Raw genomic sequence first — 22,856 nt, 5'->3', positions numbered from 1 at the left:
TTGCTCAAGGGGACTGGACTGCTGGAGTGGCTGATTAATTATTGTAATCATATAATGATTTTATATACATTACTGTAGTAGGGAATTAAGTTTATTGAAGTATAGTGCAACAAAGAATGATAAAACTATAGGAAATTTAATAGAGCTTTCTGGACTGAGTGTGGACCGCTGGAACTAAATAAGGAACCTACATCCATACAATTGAATCCTTTTTCTATTACCATGCAAATTCCAATGCATATTAGTTTCTATTTAGTTTCTGCTAAAATAAAATGAATCCTTTTGCTTTTCACCCCAGGTTCCTCGTTCAGTGTAAATATATGGCTTATTCACAATTCTTTAAATCACTCTCCACACAATTAAAGATGCGTCAAACTTTGTAATCCAATCAATCTCCTAAACTAGGGCTATGGTCAGAAGAACTAGGGTGGCCAATGTTTCTTTGTTCACTAATTAGATGCAAGATTATTGATAACGAGAACGTGACCTAGCTAATTTAAATTGAACTGTTGATTTCCATGTGAGTCTCTGACTTGGTTCATAAACTCTTCGCAAGCGTACGAATCGTTGTCAAGTAAAGGAAGTAATTGGACCTTAGTTTATCGTACCTCGGGGATTAGGTATTGGACCTAACCAAGATAATTGGCGGTAGGATACTAAAAGCACACAAGAAAAATAAAAAGTAAAATAAGACTATAAACAATCAAGGCACCAAGCCTTGGCAATGCTCGGCTTAGCTCACACCAAGCCTATTCAAAGCCACTAACTTGTAGCCTCAAGATGGGTATACACAAATGAGTCGATGGATTTAATGTTTAAGAGTGGATTTGAACTTAACAAAAAGTAATAAAATGTAAAGCGGTTAATAAGAATGCAAGGAAATTAAACTAGAAAAGTGTGAACAATATAATGGGAATGTCGGGTGCTAGGGAGGTTCCTTCACCCAAATCTCATGTGTCGGAAACTAATCTAATGTAGATGCAAATTTCCTACTTTGGCGGTAGTCGTATCCAAGGCGGTTCAAGGCTCAAGGACCGAAATTCCCTTTCATGGTATTCCTACTCCGGTTCAAGGGTCGTAGGAACTCACTTGGCATGAATTAGAGCCGGTTCAAGGGTCTCTAATTCACATCAAGAGGCCTAAAAATCGAAGAATTAGACTACTAAGCGACCCGCCCGCGCATTCACGCAACGGGTGTAAATCACCATGCTTATCACCCCTCGAATACGAAATTGAAGGTTTCTAGCTTAGGAATTAGAGGGGGTCAAGCCTCTAACTCCATCCTAGACATGCTCAAAATACACACCCTAGAGTTGACTAGGCTCCTAGACATGCATTTTAGCCCAACAAAAATAGATATAAGCATCCATCATATGAAAATTGCATCATCACATTAAAATAAACATTTTTTACACAAGATTTGGACTAGGGCACACAACCCTAGCTCCCAACAACAAATCTACTCACTACCCATCATTAAACAAACATCAATATACAAAATTTAAAGAGGAACAAAGTGAAGAGAAGTAGGAGTAACAAGAACAAGCCACAAATTGCTATAAAGCAATGATGGCTAGCCTTGATTTATGGCTCCCCACTTTTACCCAAATTTAATGGTGATGAATTTCTCGATGCTTGGGCTCCCCCTTTGAAATTTGTGGAATTGATGAGAAGATTGAATCTTAGTGAGGTAGATCTTGGTGAGGAGAATTTCTTGGTGAGGAGGAAAGAAAATCTTGGTGAGGTGAGGAAATCTTGGTGAGGAGGAAAGAAAATCTTGGTGAGGAAGAAATTTGATGAGGTGAGGTGAAGTGTGAATCTTGGTGAAGTGGGAAGAAAAGATGAGAAGGAAAATTGAAGGAAATGAATCTGGTGGAGGATGGGTCTGATGGATATCCCCGTGCGGCGGAATTGTGTATGTATATAAAATGCTCTCGGCTATCACGAAGGAAGAGAGAAGAATAGGGTTTTTAGACTTATGGACTGCAACGTGTCAAAATCAGATTGATTGAATAATGTAGGAGAATTTGATCACGTGCTGTGTTGGCTGCAACCTTAATTAACCAATTGGTTAATTAGTTAATTAACCTTGTGTTGCTGCGTGTCACATGCTCATTGGTGGAGTTGATTCTCTTCATTCTGTTTGCTCAGCCCACGTGCCTCCTTCTATAATTAAACAATTGTCTAATTAATTAAACATTTGTTTAATTAATTGAACATTGTTTAATTAATCCCTCTCACTATTATTCTGTATATTTTCTTTTCTCTCTCTTTTGCTCCGATCTTGAGGCACCTCTGTCTAAATTATTTTAGGGTGATATCTCCTCGCTCAAGTTGATCATGGTTGACAAATGTTGACTTTTTCATCATTTTGTCGATAATTCCCATTAGCTCCAATTTCGCCTCATTTTCTCACGATTTCCGTAACTCCGCTTATTTTCTACGAAATAAATAAAAATAGATTAATTACATAATAATTAGTTTGAGGATTAGTTTAATTCTAGTGTTTTAGATATAATTACACGTATATAAATGCGTGTAATCAGTCTCATTTTTTTTAGTCATGAGTTTGTATCACGTTGACTATGCATGTAATGGAAAATGACAAAACTTTAAATAATTGTGGCGCAACTAAATGAACGTAATTAGGCGCCTTGGTTTCAGACTAGGAAACAAACAAATTACGGCACATCTAATTGTAGTACAAGATCTATATGTTGCACGAGAGAAGAATCAAACAAAATTACGGCCTGCATTATGATTTTGCGGCGCAAAGAAAAAGATATTAACAAAATGTTGTTCAACGCATTCAATACAACAAAAGAAAAAAGAGAATATATATATATATATATATATATATATATATATATTTGAAAGTTGAACAAACACCATTAAACTGTAGAGTCAATCGTAAAATCTGACGTAATACAGAAGAAAGTAAATACCATTAATACAATACCCTTATCTCCCATTCTTGTTTTGGTAATGGACCCTATCATTTTAGGTACTAAATATGAATTTTGGAGAGTCAGATTCAATGTGTACCCGGATATTTTTCGATTTATTGCAGACCACGAATAGAGCCGGAAAATCGAAAATTTTTAGAAAGAAAATCCAAAAGAGTTCAACTTTTCCAAGCCCCGCCTTTCCTATAAATAAAACCGCCACTCACTCACAAAGTCAGAATCAGTTAGCCTCATTCTTCGTGCTCGACCGACACAAGTCTATACCAGTCACGAAATCTCTCACGCCTCTCTGTCTCTTTCTCTCACGATCCCGAAAATGTCTGACCTCATCACCGGCCTTCCCTGCAACTCCGACGGCCTCTGCATGGTGTGCAACCAAAAGCCGTCACCGGAGGACTTGTTGTCTTGCACCACGTGCGCCTCACCCTGGCACCTGACTTGCCTCTCCGTCAGTCCCGAAACCTCAGCCGACGCTCTGGTGTGGCAGTGTCCTGACTGCACTTCTCCGACAGCTTCGGTCGGTGCCAGAGGAGCAGGAAGCTCCGGCGATTTGGTGGCGGCCATCCGAGCTCTGGAGACCGATGAGTCGTTGAGTGAGGCTGAGAAGGCGAAGAAACGGCAGGAGCTGATGTCCAAAAACGTTTTAGCAACGTCCGATGGCAAAAGCAACAACTGTGTGAAGAGGACCAACGGCAGTCGTAATGATGCCCTCGATATTCTCATTAAGAGCTTAACCTGTTCAATTTGCTTCGAACTTCCGGAGAGGCCTGTTACGGTTAGTCCACCAGACTTGGTTCGACTCTGCACTACAGGAAAATGAGTCATTTACGACGTGCCAAAAACGCCGTAAATGAGAATTTACGGCGTGCAAATCAGTGCAAAAATGCGTCCTTATAGACCGCGTCGTAAAAAAAAAAAAATTAATTTTTTTTACGGCGTGCATATGACCCAAAAGCACGCAATAAAATTTGCTTTGCACGCCGTAAATGACCAAAAAGCACGCCGTAAAATTTAGTTTAAGGCATACTTTGCACGCTGTAAACTCAATTTTTTCAATAAAAAAAAATCAATTCTTTATTGTTCCAATATCACCCAAAAGTTTTATAAATAAGAAGAATAACAAATCTGTCTTAATTCTTTGCTTGTTGCAAAGAACCTTCACTTATAAAAAAAGTTGAGTAGTATACAAACAAATGTTGTGGAAGCAATCACAAATGAAGCTTATAGCAAAACCAATAAAAAAAATGAACCTAAAGTACATAGGGGTGGATTGCCTCAAACATTCACAGCACATTCCACTTGAAAGACATCTTGTTTCTTAAGAGACCAACTTCACTTTGGATCTTCATGATAAATTTCAACACTTACGGATGCCTCTTGTGTCCCCATTGAAGTTGGAACTGGACAATATTGAATAAGACATTAATAAATAGATGGTCATAAGTCTGCTAAGTTATCAACATATACATACTTGAATGAAGATAAATTCCTAGAATTTACAGAACTAACAAGTGCTATTGGTAAGTGTCAAAACTTCTCAAACGGACACCTAATGCCTAGACACCAAACAGAAACCATGTAAGCTTAAATTCTCAAACGGACTAATGAACTAGCATAGAAAACTACTTTTCATTTTCTTTAGTACAGTAACTACATATGAAAGGTGAAATAGTATACCTTCCTATATTTCCAATGTAATCATCTATACAGATTAATAAATGAAAAGATGAAACACGGTTGCTTCATTCATATATATATTCAATGGAGAGATTTTTTGGGTTTCTAATGAGTTAACAGCTCTAGTAAGACTCTAGCTATTAAAACTTTGATATGATTTTTTTTCTTTTTCTTTATCACACTGGAAATAACATTCTAGGCGGGAATCATACAAAAAAAATATGAAATCACCAAATGAACCTGATTTAATATGTGATTGATGGCAGCAGCTTCCTCAGGCTTATTTTCTAATAGTAAACCCTGCGACGAATTTATGAAACTAGTATCAAACTTAAGAACACAACAACTAGAGATGGTGAGACAAGCTTAGATGTCTAAGTTCTAGTATCACTGAAGTAATTGTATCCAGATGTACAACACCTGTCACTTAACTGCCTATAATAAGGGAGTGCTTCAGCAATTCAGATCTCAACTTCTCAATTTCCCAAAGGATTCAACACCACCTGCAAGAAAGAAAAGAGTGCTTTATCCTCATTGGTGAATGTGAATTTAAAGAAAAGTGACACAAGTTTGCGGATGGGTGAATGACTATTAATGATATAATATAATACAAGGGAACTGAGAATTTGCAGAGACCTATTTTAGCAGCGAATTCCATCCACACATCAATTGCAGATTACCTTAGCTTCATTTACTCTAGCCTCAACAAACCTCTTTGATTACTTGTACATCAACTTCCAGTTATCAGTATTGTAACAAATAGTGCAAATGGAAATACAAATTTACAACCAAATTAAGAACAATAAACTAAAACAAAAGAGAATCTATGACATTATTATAACGAATATATTGCTTCTTTGCAATCAAACCACTACAGAGACTATTGTGTGAACCTTTCCTGCATACCGAGTATATCTCAAAATTTTTTTTTGTAAGTTCAGAAGTACATGGATTTCAACTACATCTAGATATTAAGAAGAAATTGAACCAGTGGGAATACCGAACAGGTGCTTGAGCCTCTTGCATTAGCCACAATACTTGTGCAAAAAATAAAATTGTAATGCAGACTTGTCATTGTGCCAGAAGCTGTATTGACACACACACACCAATGAATTGCTTTGTAGAGTATAGAGCAAATTATGAAACTAAAAATAAGTACCTGATGAAGACAATGGATTTCAGATTATGACAAGTTTGAGCACTAATCACTATCTTCTCAGCAGCTTTATAAATCTTATCGACTTTGAAACATTTAATTCCAGTCAAGTTCTACCAAACAAGAATCAATGTAAGGAAATCCAACTTGAACATTTACACTTCCAAAAATTCGGAGGTGAAGTTTGCTTTACCTTCTTGGTGAAGTTGCCAGATGTAGATCCCTGCGTCCTGAAGCTTCAACATCTCCGGCATTGATTCCTTGAGCAATCATTGCACATAAATATCATCACTCCATTAGAACTTCGATTTAGTCACTTCTGAAGCAATTTTCGTTTGAAATTTACTTCTAATCATAAAATTGGGAGCAAACACACAAACATAAATAACAAAATAACAAAAACCCTTGCAGTGTGTTACTTACAGCAACTCATTTTCAAGAAAAACAACACGATCAGGGTCCCTAATGGCAGCTTTTAGCAGTCCATGAGCATCTTCAAATGAATAAGGGGTCAAAACTTTCAACCCAGGACGGCAGCATACCATGCTGCATAACAATAGATAAAAAAGCATATCATCAATTGTCAATATTCATTCCCCATTCACAGGAAAGTAGTGCCTCAAATTGCTGTGATGAAAGCATAGACCACGAATAAACTAGACGGTACATATGAAAATGCCAATTAACAAAAGTAGTTGAGTAGCTAAATGAAAAGGGCCCGAGGAGCAATTACTTGAGAGTGCTGGACACCAACACCAGCAGCAGCACCGTTTGGACCTCTGAAAACAATGGGCACAATCATATTCACATTATTATTTTTTTGGAACCACAACAAGCATAGGAGGATTTGGTAGTTGGTACAGTGATAGTGCTCAAATTGAACGAATGCTGATGTAAGTACTTATGTAATTTCAATAGTCTTAACAAAAATGAAATAGTCTAACATCTATCTTCGTCCTTCAAGAACCACACTATAATCCAATTTCAATAGTCTAACTGTTACTATATATACACAGATACTAAACTGAGGATCAGCTAATTTGTTTGTATAAACATATACTGATATACATATATACGTATAAATGAAGTACAGAAACTCTTGTACCTTGATTGAATTTGCGAACATAGGGGCTATCTACGCCATCACAGACAAAGCTAGAACAGAAAATTTAATCAAATCCTACGCCATCTATGCCATCTACTCCAATTAACAAGAATTAGATCAAACTGATATACAAATCCAAATCGAGCAAATAACATATACATATGGATTGAATTGAACGATTGTTGGGATCAAATTCAAAAATTCAAAACGAAAAATTCAAAGTGAAAACCCTAGATTACTGACCGATGAGCTGTGAGGAGCGAAGTGCAGAGCATCAAGGATTAGAGAGTTAACTATTCCATCGAAATGGTGCGCATTTGAAGAACCGAATCAAAAAATTCAGAAGTGAATCCCTTGACAAAGTCTCTGATATCGTAGACGCCGAACTTCTGGAGCTCCGCCTCCGATGGCTCACTGTCGAAGGCGAAGGCGGAGGTGGAGGCGAAGGAGGAGATGGAGGTGGAGGCGGATTTGACAATTGAGAGGCTGGAGAGCTGAGGGGGTGTGATCTCGGAGACGGAGAGTGACTTGATTTTGGCGAGGAGCTGGTAATGGTTTGAGATTTCTCGAATCTTTTGACGGAGAGAGAAAGATAAGAGTGAGGGAGGGACTGAGAAGGAGATTTAATTTTTGGCGAAATGTCGTAGCGGTTTTGATTACACAAAGACGGCAATACTCCAAACACGTTGTAATAAACATTTGTACAATAGCAAACACGGCGTGCTCACTGTACGCTTTGTTTCATTATTTAAAAATGCAAGATTCACGGCGCACATTCAATTCACGCCATGAATGAGTATCATTTACAGCATGCATTTAATGCACGCCGTAAATTTAGCGTCGTAAATGAGTAGTTTTCCTGTAGTGCTGGTGTTAATTAATTTTTCTATCAAATTGTAGTAACTCTGGTTTTGATTCTTCATTTCATATGTTTTTTATTTTTATTTTTTATTAGTGGAACTAATTGTGCATAGAATTCATATATAATTCTTAGATATCAATCAATCCAATGTGTGATTGTTATTGTTTTATTAGTGATAAATTGATAGATCATAATGATAAGTTTAGAGATGGATCTTTAAATGATGCGCGCTAGATCTATAGTACAAACTGAGAAATGTCAAATTACAATAGGGGGAAGGTGAACCCGAGAGTGAGAATTTTATGCATCAAGAATAGGGTGAAGAAGTTGAACCCTAAAATATTAATGTACATTTATAATTGTGTTGACGTTATTTAATTCACTGTGTTCTTGTTTCAGACACCTTGCGGGCACAACTTCTGCCTCAAATGCTTTGAGAAATGGGTGGCGCAGGGTAAACTTACATGTGCAAATTGCCGCCAATCGATCCCCTCCACTCTGAGAATCAACTCTAATCATGTGGGAAGCATTCGTATTGCCAAGGCATCACAACGCAGCGGCTCAGGGGAGTACCTACCTCAGTTGGCTCATCGCATTCGAAACCAGGACCGTCCAGACAAAGCATTTACAACCGAGCGAGCCAAGAAGCCTGGGAAAGCTAATGCCTCAAGTGGAAGGATCTTTGTGACATCAGCTCCGGATCATTTTGGGCCCATAACAGCCGAATATGATCCTGAGAAGAATAAGGGTGTGGCGGTGGGGGAGACTTGGGGGCATAGGATTGAATGTAGACAATGGGGAATTCATCGCCCTATGGTTTCCGGGATTTCTGGGCAGTGCAAGTATGGCGCCCAATCAGTGGTTCTCTCAGGAGGGTATATAGACGATGAAGATCACGGTGAATGGTTCATTTATACCGGGAGGTATCAGAATCATCGTCTCAAAACTAAGGCCTCTCAGTTCACCATTTTTGTTTACTAATCTTTATTCTTTGGCTGCACTGTACAGTGGTGGCAAGGATTTGAGTCGAAACAAGCGTACCAACAAGCAACACAGTAAAGATCAGACGTTCACAAAGCTTAATCAGTCACTCAGGCTAAGTTGCCTAAATGGTTATCCTGTTCGAGTAGTGAGGTGAATTTTCTTTTCTTAATTGGCGCTCTGTCTCTCTCTCCATCGAATGAAAATACTTATTCCTTTTGTGTATGCTGTTCTTGTTTGATGCTGCAGAAAGGGGGTTAAACGTCAAACACGAACAATATATGAAACCCTAGTTCTCATTGTTTCTCTACATTCAGATGACTACGAATAAGGAGATAACCGGATAGAAGAAAAGGGTAAAATCCTCATATAGTACCCGAATTATCACGAAATGCACTTTTTGGTACCTACAAATTTTTAGAGAGTCCAGTAGTACCTATGCAGTCCCTCCGTTAGCCCTTATAGTACTTTCGTCCATTATTCCGTTAAAAATAACTATGTGGCGGTCATGTGACACTCATGTGAGTAAAATAGTAAGGGTAAAATAGTCTTTCATTCATATTTAGAAATTATAAAATTTAATATATTGAATATCTATAATTAAAAAAAAATTTGACACATAAAAAAAAGAAAACTCCAATTTATATATTCTTCATTGTTCTCGGGATACTTGGGGCAATTATTATTATTTTTTTTAAACGACTTGGGGCAATTAATTTAAGTACTCTTGGTTTCGTTTAGTTTCTTTTTTATGAAAATTTCATATATATTAATTTGGGTCAACTAATGAGATAACTTTTTTCTCGAACAATTAATAGGATTAATCAATGGAGATAGTAGGTAAATCTAGATATTCACTAAATTCAGTTCTATGTTTTTTTTACTAACCCAGTTTAATTTATTTTAAGGACTAATTTCAGTTTACCCCCCTGAGGTTAGGGGTCGCCATCATGTTAGTCCATCGAGTTTCAATTTAATCAATAACACCCTTGTACTCTCCAAATTCATCAGCCGTGTCCAATTTCTACTATTCCGTCCAATTTGGACCGTTAAGTCTGACTTTTGAGGGCTAAAATGGTCATTTCAAGACAAAAAAAAAAAAATTCTTTTTTGCATTTTTTTCTGTGTTTTTTTTCATTAAATTTTTTTTTCCATTTTTTTTCTTTTTCTTTGCTTATTATTATTATTATTTTTATAATTTTGTCTTCAACCTATACACCACAAGTTATAATAGGTTTATAAAAAAAAAAAAAAAAACTCTAGGTGGTCAAAAAGTCGCTCCCTGATCTACGATATTTGTGATATATCTCCGATAAAGCAAAGAATTTTAGGATATATCTGTAAAATATAATAGGTTTATAACGTGAAGAATTTTAGGATATATCCCCAATAAAGTGAAGAAATATCTATAAAATATGATTAAAAAAATAAATACATATATTTCTTCACTTTATTGGGGATATATCCTAAAATTATTCTCTTTATCGGAGATGTTCCACAAATATCTTAGACCAGCGAGCGAAGAATTTTAGGATATATCCCCAATAAAGTCAAGAAATATCTGTATTTATTTTTTTAATCATATTTTACAAATATTTCTTCACTTTTTGGGGATATATCCTATTATTCTTCACTTTATAAACCTATTATATTTTATAGATATATTTTACAAATATATCCTAAATTTTTTTGCTGGCTGGTTACAAATAAACCCTATAATAGGTTTATAAAAACAAAAAAAAAATACTCTAGGTGGTTAAAAAGTCACTCGCTGGTCTACGATATTTGTGATATATCTCCGATAAAGCGAAAAATTTTAGGATATATTTGTAAAATATATCTATAAAATATAATATGTATATAAAGTGAAGAATAATAGGATATATCCCCAATAAAGTGAAGAAATATTTGTAAAATATGATTAAAAAAATAAATACAGATATTTCTTCACTTTATTGGAGATATATCCTAAAATTCTTCGCTCGCTGGTCTACAATATTTGTGGAACATCTCCGATAAAGCGAAGAATTTTAGGATATATCCTCAATAAAGTGAAGAAATATATGTATTTATTTTTTTAATCATATTTTATAGATATTTCTTCACTTTATTGGGGATATATCCTAAAATTCTTCACTTTATAAACCTATTATATTTTATAGATATATCCTAAAATTCTTTGCTTTATCGGAGATATATCACAAATATCGTAGACCAGCGAGCGGCTTTTTGACCACCTAGAGTTTTTTTTTTGTTTTTATAAACCTATTATAACTTGTGGTGTATAGGTTGAAGACAAAATTATAAATAATAATAATAATAATAAGCGAAGAAAAAGAAAAAAAAACAAGAAAATAAAAAAAATGGAAAATTTTTTTTAATGAAAAATAAAAAACAGAAAAAAAATGCAAAATTTTTTTTTTTTGTTTTTGTTTTTTTTTTTTTTGTCTTGAAATGACCATTTTAGCCCTCAAAAGTCAGACTTAAAGGTCCAAATTGGACGGAATAGTAGAAATTGGACACGGCTGATGAATTTGGAGAGTACAAGGGTGTTACTGATTAAATTGAAACTCGAGGGACTAACATAATGACGACCCCTAACCTCAGGGGGGTAAACTGAAATTAGGTCTTATTTTAATTTAGTTTAATCAACCGCTAGACTCTATAAAAATTTGTAGGTACCAAAAAGTGTATTTCGTGATAGTTCTGGTACCACATAAAGATTTTACCCAAAAGACAAAACCTTAAACCTAGCTTGTTGATTCTCTCAACGAGAATACTCAAGGAAGTAGGGCACTTATGCCGCGTTTATTCTCATAGAAATAGCCGAGTTGATAGAGATAGTTCAGAAAATAAAACCTTATTTTTATTGATTCAAAGAAATAAGGGGCTTGAGATAGTTTTGCAAATTCTAAGCAATTAAGAATAATTCAGACCTAAAAAAAAAAACAATTAAGAATAATAATAAAAATCCAAAATGACACCAAAAAAAAAAAATCTGAATACTCTCTCATAAAACAAAGAGTTTTTTACTTTAACAGTGTCTGAACTCTTCGAGGACTTTTGAAATGATACCTAAACTCTCAAAGTGATCAAAATGATACCTGGACTCTATTTTTCTTATCAACGTCGTACCTCTGTCCATTTTCTGTCACAATGCCGTTAAAATGAAGCACATGCCGCGCATGTGACTTGATTTTCAAGGGCAAAATTGTCTTAATACACTTAAAAAAAAAAAACTGAAAGACAGAAGTCGAAGCTGCGATGGGGGCTGAGTCCGAGGGCCGTCGCCAACCCAAACCCGAGGTCGCCATCGCCGCCGCGAGTTCGAGGGTCAAGTCCGTTCACGGTGGTGGGGAAGAGCAGAAGAAAAGCAGTGAGGATCGAGGTGGTTCCGGTGTGAAATTAGCTTACCGGCCTTCTGAAATTTTGGCTCACCGAATAATTAAGAAGAGCCCTCTTCTCCTACCTCTGTTTTGATTGCTTGCTTGGACTGGATTAGACTGAAATAGAAAGAAGCTTCGGGAAATGCCAACAACAGAGACGAAGAGCTGGCTCTGTTTCATGAGATGCAGCCGCATGGCAAAGACAAGGAGAAAAGTGAAACTTTCTGCTCCTTCCGAGCAAGAACGGCTGCGACGAGCTCGATGCTACTTCTCCGCTTGGTACGATGGCGTTTTGGGTTAAAAGCTTTGGTCTTTTGTTACCCTCAGTTAGATTGTTTTGGTGTTGATTTTGATGATGATTTTGTGCAAAGTATGATAAGGTGATTTACAAGATTAATGGGTCGGTGGCGCCGGAGGGAAGGAGCAGAGTGGATGAGTTTTTGAACTCGGAGAATGAGAAATCGGAGTACGATCGGTGAGTGAGTTCATGTTAAAGATGAGTTCGTAAATAGATTATGTTTAATTCTTCCACCCAGAAAACATTGGGTTTTCATCTTCCATCGCTCATCTTCCAATGATCTTAGCCTTGGTATCCTGCAATTCTGCAAATATCAAAACCCATCACTCTCGTGGTCGAGAGCACCGATAGCATGAGATCCACTGTTCAATGACGACACTCCACAATTCCATAATTACAAACATTTTCTTCTTCCTCTCCAATTGTTCAATTGAGATAATGCAGCTTGATTAAAAAGAGAGAATTATAACGAAAAGAGAAAGAAGAGAGGTATGAAATCTGATTAATTGGATTGGGTGTTGATTTGGGTTTTGCATTGATTGAACAAAGGTCTAATCTGGTTAGTTGTAATACCATCAGATTGTCAATTTCGGTGTTGGGGTTTTGAAAGGACTTGGGGTTGAACAGTGATGTCCTTTGAGGGAGCCCAGTACGAAAAGTGATCAGAGGAACCAAAATTTCCCAAAAATTGCTGTGAAATTTACAAGAATAAAAAAATGGTGGAGGTGAATTGGTATATCCACCAATCGAAAATTTGAAAATATCTGGGAAAATTGGTGCACCGCCAACATTCCAATTCCTCACTGGGCCGTGATTTGATCTGGTTCTGTCTGTGATCTATCTATGGAAAGAATTTTGGAGGAAGAAGACCAGAGGTGAGAGCGTAGAGGAAGAAGACGAAAGGACGTGGGTGGCAAAAAAAAAGAAAAAGACAAAAAAGGTAAATAGATAAATTTTATTAAAGATAAGTAAAATGTCGGATATAGCCCTATAATTAGGGCAAATTAGTCTTTTTACCATCATTTAGAGCCTCACATGTATCACACGTGCTCGAATTAACGGTACTGTGACGGAAAATAGACAGAGGTACGACATTGATAAGAAAAATAGACTCCAGGTATCACTTTGATCACTTTGAGAGTTCAGGTATCATTTCAAAAGTCCTCGAATAGTTCAGACACTGTTGAAGTAAAAAACCCTAAAACAAATAAGACCTCGTTTAGTTCGTGGATAAAGGCATTAGGAAATGAAAGTATTCATTTTTTATGTTTTTTTTTTTTTTTTTTTTTTGAAATACTCATTTTTTATGTTTGGTAAACACAAGGTTTCTTAGAGGAAGGGAAAAAGTGGAAGAAAGTGAATCCTCTATTGAGATTTATTATTTCCCTACATATAATTACTTTTTTGCAATAATTATGGATTTTCTGGTTATTTTCTAATTTTACCAAACACGGGAAATAGAAACTTTAATGGAAAAATTTTCCATCCCTATAGGAAAAGGCCAAGGAAGTGATTTCATTTCGTGAACAAAACAAGACCTAAAACAAACGGATAGGAAGTGATTGTTGTTTTGCATCACTTCCGTTACTGATATTTTGGTTTTGCCCTCATCCCGCCAAGTCGAAGTGTCCGGTTGCCAGCAAGGCTGCTACTGGTCGCAAACCTACTAACACTAGCTATCTGCATTAAATGTGACTTGTCTTCTCTCTTGTGCTACCAGCCGGTCGCCAAAACCCTCTGTTGTTTAGTCCAAAAGGCGGTTGGTCGCGCTAGCTCTTTCTAGTGACCAGTTGTGGATGAAAACTGGCAGATCTGCTTTTCTGAATAAGTAAAAAAATTATTAAAATAAATAAATTCTTACCCAAAAACTTGTAGGAATTGTATTTGGACCTCGCTATTTTGATCATTTCAGATACTCCCTTAAGGATTGACTCTAGTCATTCTGCCATTAGTGGTGGCAAAATTTGTTACCTACCAGCTAAACTGAGACAAGAAGCTGCTTGGCCTTGAGTTATCATGTTTCTCCTTGAAAGTGGTAATAAAAGAGGAATTTCATTTTTTTACTCAACTACTGATCTGAAATATTTAGTTGATGGCTGTAAAAAAAATGTCCGCATTCCCAGACAAAATTTTCAAGAACTATGACACTAATGTGCATAAGTTTTCTGGTTGATTCATTAAAAAATTTTAGCAAACATTTTCTCCTCTCTCAGTTATTCTTTTGGACAGATCGCACAAGGAGACACGCTCTTCGTATGCGCCTACGGAGGTGGGACTGCGATATGATGGGGTTTACAGGATTGAAAAATGTTGGCGGAAAGATGGAACACAGGTAAAGAGTCACTCATCATTGCAATAGAAAGATTTATATATAATTATGACTTAGATTTGATTTTTAATATATTTAGTGACAGAGCTTTGTTCTTTTAGGGTTAAGGTTTGCAGATATCTTTTTGTAAGATGTGACAACGAACCTGCGCCTTGGACGAGGTATGTTATGATGAAACACTCACTCTCTCTCTCTCTCTGCACTTTTAATTCTTGGAAAATTTATCTGCAGTGATGATCATGGGGACCGTCCAAGGCCTCTGCCAGATATTGCAGAGTTGAACAGTGCCATTGATATAACAAATACAAAGGGTTCTCCTTCTTGGGACTATGATGTAAGACTGTTCATTGCTATTTTATTCTGATATAGCTATTTACATTTGAATTGGGTTAAGAATTTCACTGAACATGTCGTTTCTTCATTGCAGGCAGAAAAAGCGTGCTGGATGTGGAAAAAGCCTCGACCACTTAGCAGACAACTGGTGGATAGGGGAGAACCAGATGGGAAGAAAATTAGGAGAGTTAGACGGCAGGAACAGAATGCGAAAGAAAAAGTTCTCAAAGGTATACCTAGCTTTCTGTTGAATTATGTTTTAAGTCCTGCAGTTTTATTGTTACCACTTATGTAATAACTATAATACTTTGTTTCATTCTTCTTCGTTTTTTTAATTTCCTTTAATTTACCATTTTCATGCCTATTGATGCGTGTATGCTGAATAAACTGTGATATATATGCAGGGTTTAGGTGTGATAAATGTCAGAAGATTATGACTGAACCAGTTACTACACCATGTGGTCATAACTTCTGCAAAGCTTGTCTGCAAGATACCTTTGCTGGTATAAGTTTAATAAAACAGAGGACGTGCCAAGGCGGAAGAACATTGCGAGCACAAAAGAACGTCATGAAATGCCCAAAGTGTCCACATGACATAGCTGACTTTCTTCAAAATCCACAGGTATGTATGGCAGGCTGCTTTAAATCCACAATTTTTGGCCAAATTCTACTGCCTTTAAGTGTTGTCTATGAGCATATATTTTGGGTTAGATTCAGGTTTAAGATTACTCAAATGAAATTTTCCAAATTATCGATTTCATTGTGATACATCTAAGTTTAGCCTCAATCTGGTGACAAAATGTACATACTGACATACTGTTGAGGCTAGTTTGTTATGCGAGCATAACTTGTCTACCGAGTGTTACCATTATTATTATTTTTTTAATAAATTGTTACCTTACTATGGTTTAAGCGATGATGACTTGTATCTGTTAACGTACATGATTACTTGTAGATGGTTAATTAGGGTTAATTAGTGTTAATTCTGTTAAGTGCATGATTAATTAGTTAGTGACCTATAGTTGTATTACACGTGTTGCTTTTCTGTGCTAGTGCTAGCTCATTCATCTACATATATAGCTGCTACTGTACTCGTTTTGTTGGTTGTAACAGAAACACAAGAATATATATAATTCTCTCATTTCTTCTCTCTCATTCTTCTTCTTTCTTCAAGCTCTAAACCCTAGCTTTCATGGTATCAGTCGCGCAGGTCACGACCTTGGGTTTGCTCATGCTTGTTTCTGTTTCTCAAGTCTACTAATCTTGCTTACGTCTGTGCTCGGTTTCGTCTTCTGCACATTTCAGATAAGTCTTCGAGTTCTTGAAGAAGGAAAATCTAGATCTACAAATTTTCAGAGTGATTTCTTGACTGTGAAGCTTCGATTTTTGTATATTCAGAGTTTGATTGTGAATCTATGCAAGTTCCTAGCTACTTGATTGAATAGTTGTGAGAAATTTCATACTTCCTGAGGTTCGATACTCTAGTCCTTGAAATATTGTTAGTATGAACTCATCTGCAAACGATAATTGTGAAATTGAAGTCATAATTGTGAAATTGAAGGTGCTAAAGTTGTTATAATTTGATATAATCCTATGCGGTTTCAAAACCCTAGACTTTTCTAAAAGAATTGTGAAGATTTGTGAAGATTGTTGATTCTTTGATACTTTGTGAGGTTTCAAAACCTGAGATATACTAGTATTGCACAAATATACACTCGATTTTAGTCTCTACTTCTTCTCTTACCAAGATGACTGCTTCTACAACTCAAGCCTCTACTGTTACTACTCAGACTACTGTGTATCTTCCAAATATCTTACTTGATGAGTCCAACTACCCTACATGGCTGTTTCGTATAGAATCCTTCCTTAAAGGTCAAAATCTATATGGATATGTTGATGGCTCCAATCCATGCCCCACTCAGTTTGTGTCTGCATCTGATGGCTCTGGAAATGTGGTATCAGCTGAGTATACTAACTGGAAAATACAAGATCAAAGCATTGTTAATATGATTGGTCAAACTCTTAGTCCTGTGGCCATGTCATGCGCTGTTGGAAGCAAGTCTGCATAAGACATGTGGAATAGGCTGAAACTCAAGTTTGCAGCACCTAATAGACAAAATATTCTGCAACTCAAGTCTAATTTGCAGAATCTAAAGAAAGGAAATGATGATATTGAAACTTACATGGACAAGATTAAGGCTGCTAGAGATGCACTTGAAACTGTTGGAGTGTTTGTTGATGATGAAGATATTGTTGTTACAGTGTTGAGAGGACTACCTTCTGAGTATGCTGCCATTAAGACTGTAATTAGGGCTCAGTTTGTTGCTTGTTCTGTTGGTGAGCTCAAGACTTTACTTAAAGCTGCAGAGATTGATATTGAGAGTGAGACTCAAGCCTCATCAACCTCAATCCTTACTGCCATGATGGCCAAAAATACCATTTCTTCTGGTTCTGTCCCTAGCAACACACTTGGTTCTTCTACCTCAAGTGCTTCTTCAAGTGCACAATCTCAAGTTCCTCCTGGATTTCCTCCTGGCTTTGGTCCATTACTCACTACACCAGCCAACAATAACATCCACCTGTCTTCACAAGCTCCTTATGCCTCCATTCCTGCAATGCCATATGGAAATGTTACTCAACTGAATCCATTCACTATAACTGATCCAAGTCCATCCATGACTGGTTTCTATGTTGCAAGACCAAATGGACAGTTTGGAAACCACATTGCTAGACTCAATAATAACACTGGAGGCTACAGAGGAAACAACAACTTCAATGGAGGAAATGGCATGAGTAGAGGAAATGGTATACCATTCAATAATCAGTTCAATGGAGGAAATGCAGGATTCAACAACTTCAGACAAAATGGAGGAGGCTCTAACTTCACATGTCAGCTTTGTGGAAAAACAGGTCATGGAGCCAAAACATGTAGGACATTGCCTAGCTTTCAGAATTTACAAGGCAACTTAAGCACTACTGGTTGTCAATATTGTGGCAAACCGAATCATACTGCAGATAGATGTTATTACATCTTTGGTTTTCCTAGCCAGCACCAACAGTCAACATCACAACTTCAAGCTACTCCAAACATGCAGTCCCAGCTAGCTCAACTTTTTCAGAATAATCAGGCATCCCAGCAGTTTCAGAATACTCCGCAGAACACTCAACAGCAGGGAGTGGCAATGTTTGCTTCCTCCAGCAACACACCTCAATATTGGTTGGCTGATTCTGGTGCCACCAATCACATGATTAGTGAAGTGCAGCTGCTCAACAGTCTTACTCCATATACTGCCACAGATTCAGTGCAAGTTGGTGATGGTAAATTCTTAAATATCACTCACATTGGTAACACAAAACTGGGAAGACTGAAACTCAACAATGTTCTTCTTATACCTGAACTTGCTGCTCATTTACTTTCTATCTATCAATTGTGCAAACAGAATAATTGTTCTGTTTGGTTTGATGAGTTTATGTGTATAATACAGGACAAGGTGCTAGGAAAGGTGCTATACGAGGGACTGAGTAATCAAGGGCTCTATCCAATACCATTTGATCTGCCACTGCATCTTCAGAAATCTCATAGTTCAAGTAGTAAATCAACTAGTCCTCAGAATAATTCAGCTTATGTTGGAAGAATGACTAAGCATTTCTTGTGGCATAAAAGGCTAGGACATCCAACAAGTGAAATAGTTACTCATATGTTGAATAAATGTAACATCTCAAGTGTGTCAAAGGAGAATTCTACAGTTTGTGAAGCTTGCTTACTTGGAAAATTTCATAAGCTGCCTTTTCCAACCTCTCAATCCAGGAGTCAAGTTCCATTTGAGATTGTTCATTCAGATGTGTGGGGTCCTTCTCCTCATCTCTCTTTAGATGGTTTCAAATTCTTTGTATTGTTCATAGATGATTGCACTAGATATACTTGGATTTTTCCAATGAAGAATAAATCTGAAGTACTTATTAGCTATTTTCAAGCTTTGTGTGCATTTGTTGCGACTCAATTCTCTACTCATGTTAAGTGTCTTCGTAGTGATGGAGGAGGAGAATATACAAGAAATAAATTTAAAGAGTTCCTATGTAAACAAGGCATCTCACATCAGGTTTCATGTCCCTACACACCACAACAGGATGGCATTTCAGAAAGGAAGAATAAGCACATTAGAGAGACAGCTGTTACTCTCTTAGAAGATTCTCATCTTCCAGCAATCTTCTGGTATCATGCTTGTGCTATTTCTGTATATTTGATTAACAGAATGCCTACAACAACACTGGATATGAAGTCACCATTTGAGAAACTTTACTATAAAGTTCCATCACTAGAGCTAGTCAGAGTATTTGGTTGTGCTTGTTTTCCACTTATGACTCCATACAACAGCAATAAATTGCAACCAAAAACTGCAAAGTGTGTATTCGTTGGGTTTGCAGCAGGATACAAAGGTTACATATGCTATAATTTGACAAGTAAAAAGTGCATTATCTCCAGATATGTGTTTTTTGAGGAAGATCAGTTTCCCTTTGCCAATATGAACAATACTTCTACTTCATCCTCAACACACAGTCCCTATTCAACAATTACTCAGTCTCAGTTCTCTCAGCACCTTGCAGCACCTGTTCTTGTCAATACCAATACTCATCAGGTACCAATCTCTCCCATAATACATAATCAATTTCATAATACTTCACTGTTTCAGGATACTGATATTCAGGTTCCTAGTCCTTTATTTGCCTCTAATCACATTGAAACTGATGAGCACAATTCTTCATCTATTCCCTCTGATCATCATATGCTTCCTGCATTTCATTCTGAGTCCAACACTACCATCAATTTTGGATAGGATACTGGTACAGTTACTATTGATACTCAGCCAGGGAATGGTTCTATTTCAGTTGTTTTAGATCGTGCTCCTCCTAGTTCTCTTTCACAACTCTCTAGTTCCAATATTTTACATCCAGTTCAAGGTCTCTCTGAGTCCACAGCAAATAATCATACTATGCTTACCAGAAGTAAGAGAGGGATATTGAAAAAGAAATGCTTCCTGTCCATACTGAATAACACATCTTGTGATGATACTTCTGCGTCTGAACCCCAGAATTACAAACTTGCTATGTAATGTCCAGTTTGGAAAAATGCAATGCAGGAGGAGTATGATGCCCTTGTTAAGCAGCAGACCTGGTCTCTTGTTTCATTACCTCCAGATAAGAATCTTGTTTCATGCAAATAGATCTTCAAAATAAAGAAAAATGTTGATGGTTCAATAGCAAGACACAAAGCTCGATTGGTTGCCAGAGGTTTTAGTCAGGAGTATGGAGTGGACTATGATGAAACTTTCTCTCTTGTAGTGCAGCATACTACTGTTAGGTTGATTTTGAGCTTAGCAGCACAATCTGGTTGGACTCTGCACCAAATGGATGTCAAAAATGCCTTTCTTCATGGCATTCTTAATGAGGAGGTTTATATGACTCAACCTGGAGGTTTTGAGGATGCTTCTCAACCTCATCTTGTATGCAAACTACATAAATCCTTATATGGATTAAAGCAGGCACCTAGGGCCTGGAATGAAAGGTTTACCAATTTCCTCCCAAGTTTAGGCTTTAAGTGTTCTTATGCTGATCCATCTTTATTTGTTAAAACATCTGGTAGTTCCACAGCTTATCTGCTCCTCTATGTGGATGATATTATTCTTACTGGCAATAGTGAAGCTCTTATTTCAGAACTCAAGTTAGCATTGCAGACTGAGTTTGACATGAAAGACTTGGGGAAGCTACATTTTTTCCTTGGTCTTGAAATCTCATATACTCCTGATGGTCTCTTTTTATCCCAACATAAGTATGCTACTGAGTTAATTCATAAGGCTGGTTTGGATGATTGTCATACACATCTTACTCCTTGTCAGTCTGGGATCAAGTTGTATAAGGATGGTAGCTCTCCTTTATCCTCTCATGATATTCCCTATTTCAGAAGCTTGGTTGGCTGTTTGCAATATCTTACTTTCACTAGACCTGATATTGCCTACAGTGTGAATTCTGTTTGTCAATTCCTTCATTCCCCAACATAGGCTCATCTCTTGGCTACTAGAAGGATTCTTCGTTATGTTAAGGGAACTCTTAATCATGGCATCTATTTCAGGAGCGGTTCTTTGCATTCACCGCAGTACACACTTCAAGCTTATTGTGATGCAGACTGGGTAGGTGACCCCAATGATAGGAAATCCACCACAGGGTTTGTTATTCTACTCAATGGCTCACCAATCTCTTGGTGTAGTAAGAAGCAAACAGCTGTGTCTCATTCTTCTACTGAAGCTGAGTACCAAAGTATGGCTGACACAACCTCTAAGCTTCAATGGCTGCAGCACTTGCTGCATGATTTACACATTCCTCTTGCTAGCATTCCAACCCTTCACTGTGACAATACCTCAGCTCTTGCCCTTGCTACTAATCCTGTATATCATTCCAAGCTCAAGCATATTGAGGTTGATGTTCATTTCACCAGGGACAAAGTCAAGGCTGGCTCTATTCGCTTACAATTTGTGTCCTCTCATGAACAACTAGCTGATCTGTTTACAAAAGGGCTTTGTTCACCTCAACATCTCTACCTATGCTCCAGCTTGATGTCTGCCTCCCATCATCAAGCTGAGGAGGGGTGTTAACGTACATGATTACTTGTAGATGGTTAATTAGGGTTAATTCTGTTAAGTGCATGATTAATTAGTTAGTGACCTACAGCTGTATTACACGTGTTGCTTTTCTGTGCTAGTGCTAGCTCATTCATCTACATATATAGCTGCTACTGTACTCGTTTTGTTGGTTGTAACAGAAACACAAGAATATATAGAATTCTCTCATTTCTTCTCTCTCATTCTTCTTCTTTCTTTAAGCTCTAAACCCTAGCTTTCAGTATCTACCTAATTCCTCTCCTGTTTAGTTCCCACAAAATGTTTTTCCCATGTTATTGACATAAGAGTTTGCTAAAAGGTTAATAAGAATCTTGAGAACGCCATAGAATTACTCCATCAGAAAGAGGAAGATGTTGCAGAGGAAGTGGAAGACGCTGAGGAAGATGAAGATGATGAAGAAGAGGAAGAAGCTGAAGAAACTTACAATGCCGGTGAAGAGAGTGAAGCCGAAGACAAAGGAAGCATCCCACCAATACCTCAGATTGAAACTACAGAGCAACAAACCTGTGAGCAAAAGAAACCAAGTCATAAGCGAAATAGGTCGAGCAATGGAGACAACGTGTTGGATGGCGGAGCACTGACCAAGAGAAGCAAGAGGAGTAAAGTGGGAGCAGCTAGTAGTCTGATTGATTCATGATCAATCAATGGATCAAGTTGTTCTCTTGGTCATCTTTCACTATCAATTCCTTTTTAATATGTTATCATCCAAGCTTAATAGCTTATCCTTGTAAACGGTTGCTACTTATTCTTATCAAGTATATGACAAATAAAAAAAACTTTTGTTCAGTTTATAGTATCATTACTTCCCTACTAGATTATATATTTTCAGTTTATTGAGTGTGCAACCGTGCATTGTGCCTAGTGTGTGTGGTTATAAGATTGGAAAAATTAATTTTTTTACACCCTTATCAGGACGGATCAGTTTGTTGACCCGAACTCAATAAGACTTGTACTGGACCCCCAATAAATTTTTTTTTTTTTTTTGATTTTGTCAAGGGGAACCTAAAGGCTTCCGAGGCCTAAGATATAAACCCCTTCGGCGCATGTGAAATGCTCCAACTGTGCATTGTAGCACAGTGCCTCGCCACT

The 22,856-nt window shown here is 37.1% G+C and overlaps 1 protein-coding gene and 1 long non-coding RNA gene across 8 annotated transcripts; one reads left to right on the top strand and one right to left on the bottom strand.

Moving 5' to 3' along the window:
* Window positions 1–3,200: 3,200 nt before the first annotated feature.
* LOC112168837 (E3 ubiquitin-protein ligase ORTHRUS 2) lies at window positions 3,201–22,577 on the top strand. The gene is made up of 9 exons (XM_024305766.2): window positions 3,201–3,741; window positions 8,166–8,689; window positions 8,775–8,900; window positions 14,661–14,764; window positions 14,861–14,921; window positions 14,992–15,094; window positions 15,188–15,323; window positions 15,498–15,715; window positions 22,066–22,577. The coding sequence occupies exons 1-9, from the start codon at window positions 3,283–3,285 to the stop codon at window positions 22,402–22,404; spliced, it is 2,070 nt and encodes a 689-aa protein (XP_024161534.1). The 5' UTR covers window positions 3,201–3,282; the 3' UTR covers window positions 22,405–22,577.
* LOC112168839 lies at window positions 3,899–7,583 on the bottom strand. Of its 7 annotated transcripts, none has more exons than XR_005802408.1 (8): window positions 7,148–7,583; window positions 6,905–6,997; window positions 6,533–6,578; window positions 6,223–6,345; window positions 5,280–6,059; window positions 5,064–5,146; window positions 4,884–4,943; window positions 3,899–4,366 (listed from the first exon to the last, which is right to left on the bottom strand). It is a non-coding gene; the product is annotated as an uncharacterized LOC112168839 (long non-coding RNA). The 7 variants fall into 7 exon arrangements; XR_005802406.1 differs by having other exon boundaries at window positions 5,076–5,146; XR_005802404.1 differs by having other exon boundaries at window positions 5,076–5,729; window positions 5,803–6,059.
* Window positions 22,578–22,856: the final 279 nt, after the last annotated feature.

The sequence above is a fragment of the Rosa chinensis genome, chromosome 6, assembly GCF_002994745.2.
Source record: "Rosa chinensis cultivar Old Blush chromosome 6, RchiOBHm-V2, whole genome shotgun sequence".
Classification (NCBI taxonomy): domain Eukaryota; kingdom Viridiplantae; phylum Streptophyta; class Magnoliopsida; order Rosales; family Rosaceae; genus Rosa; species Rosa chinensis.
This window is presented reverse-complemented; position numbering and strand designations above follow the sequence as displayed.

Excerpts from the sequence above, each read along its gene's own strand:
- LOC112168837 (XM_024305766.2), top strand. The coding sequence starts at position 3,283 with ATGTCTGACCTCATCACCGGCCTTCCCTGCAACTCCGACGGCCTCTGC. Across the intron at positions 14,765-14,860 it reads GCGGAAAGATGGAACACAGG|GGGTTAAGGTTTGCAGATAT; the intron begins TAAAGAGTCACT and ends TTTGTTCTTTTA. Across the intron at positions 15,324-15,497 it reads GAAAGAAAAAGTTCTCAAAG|GGTTTAGGTGTGATAAATGT; the intron begins GTATACCTAGCT and ends ATATATATGCAG.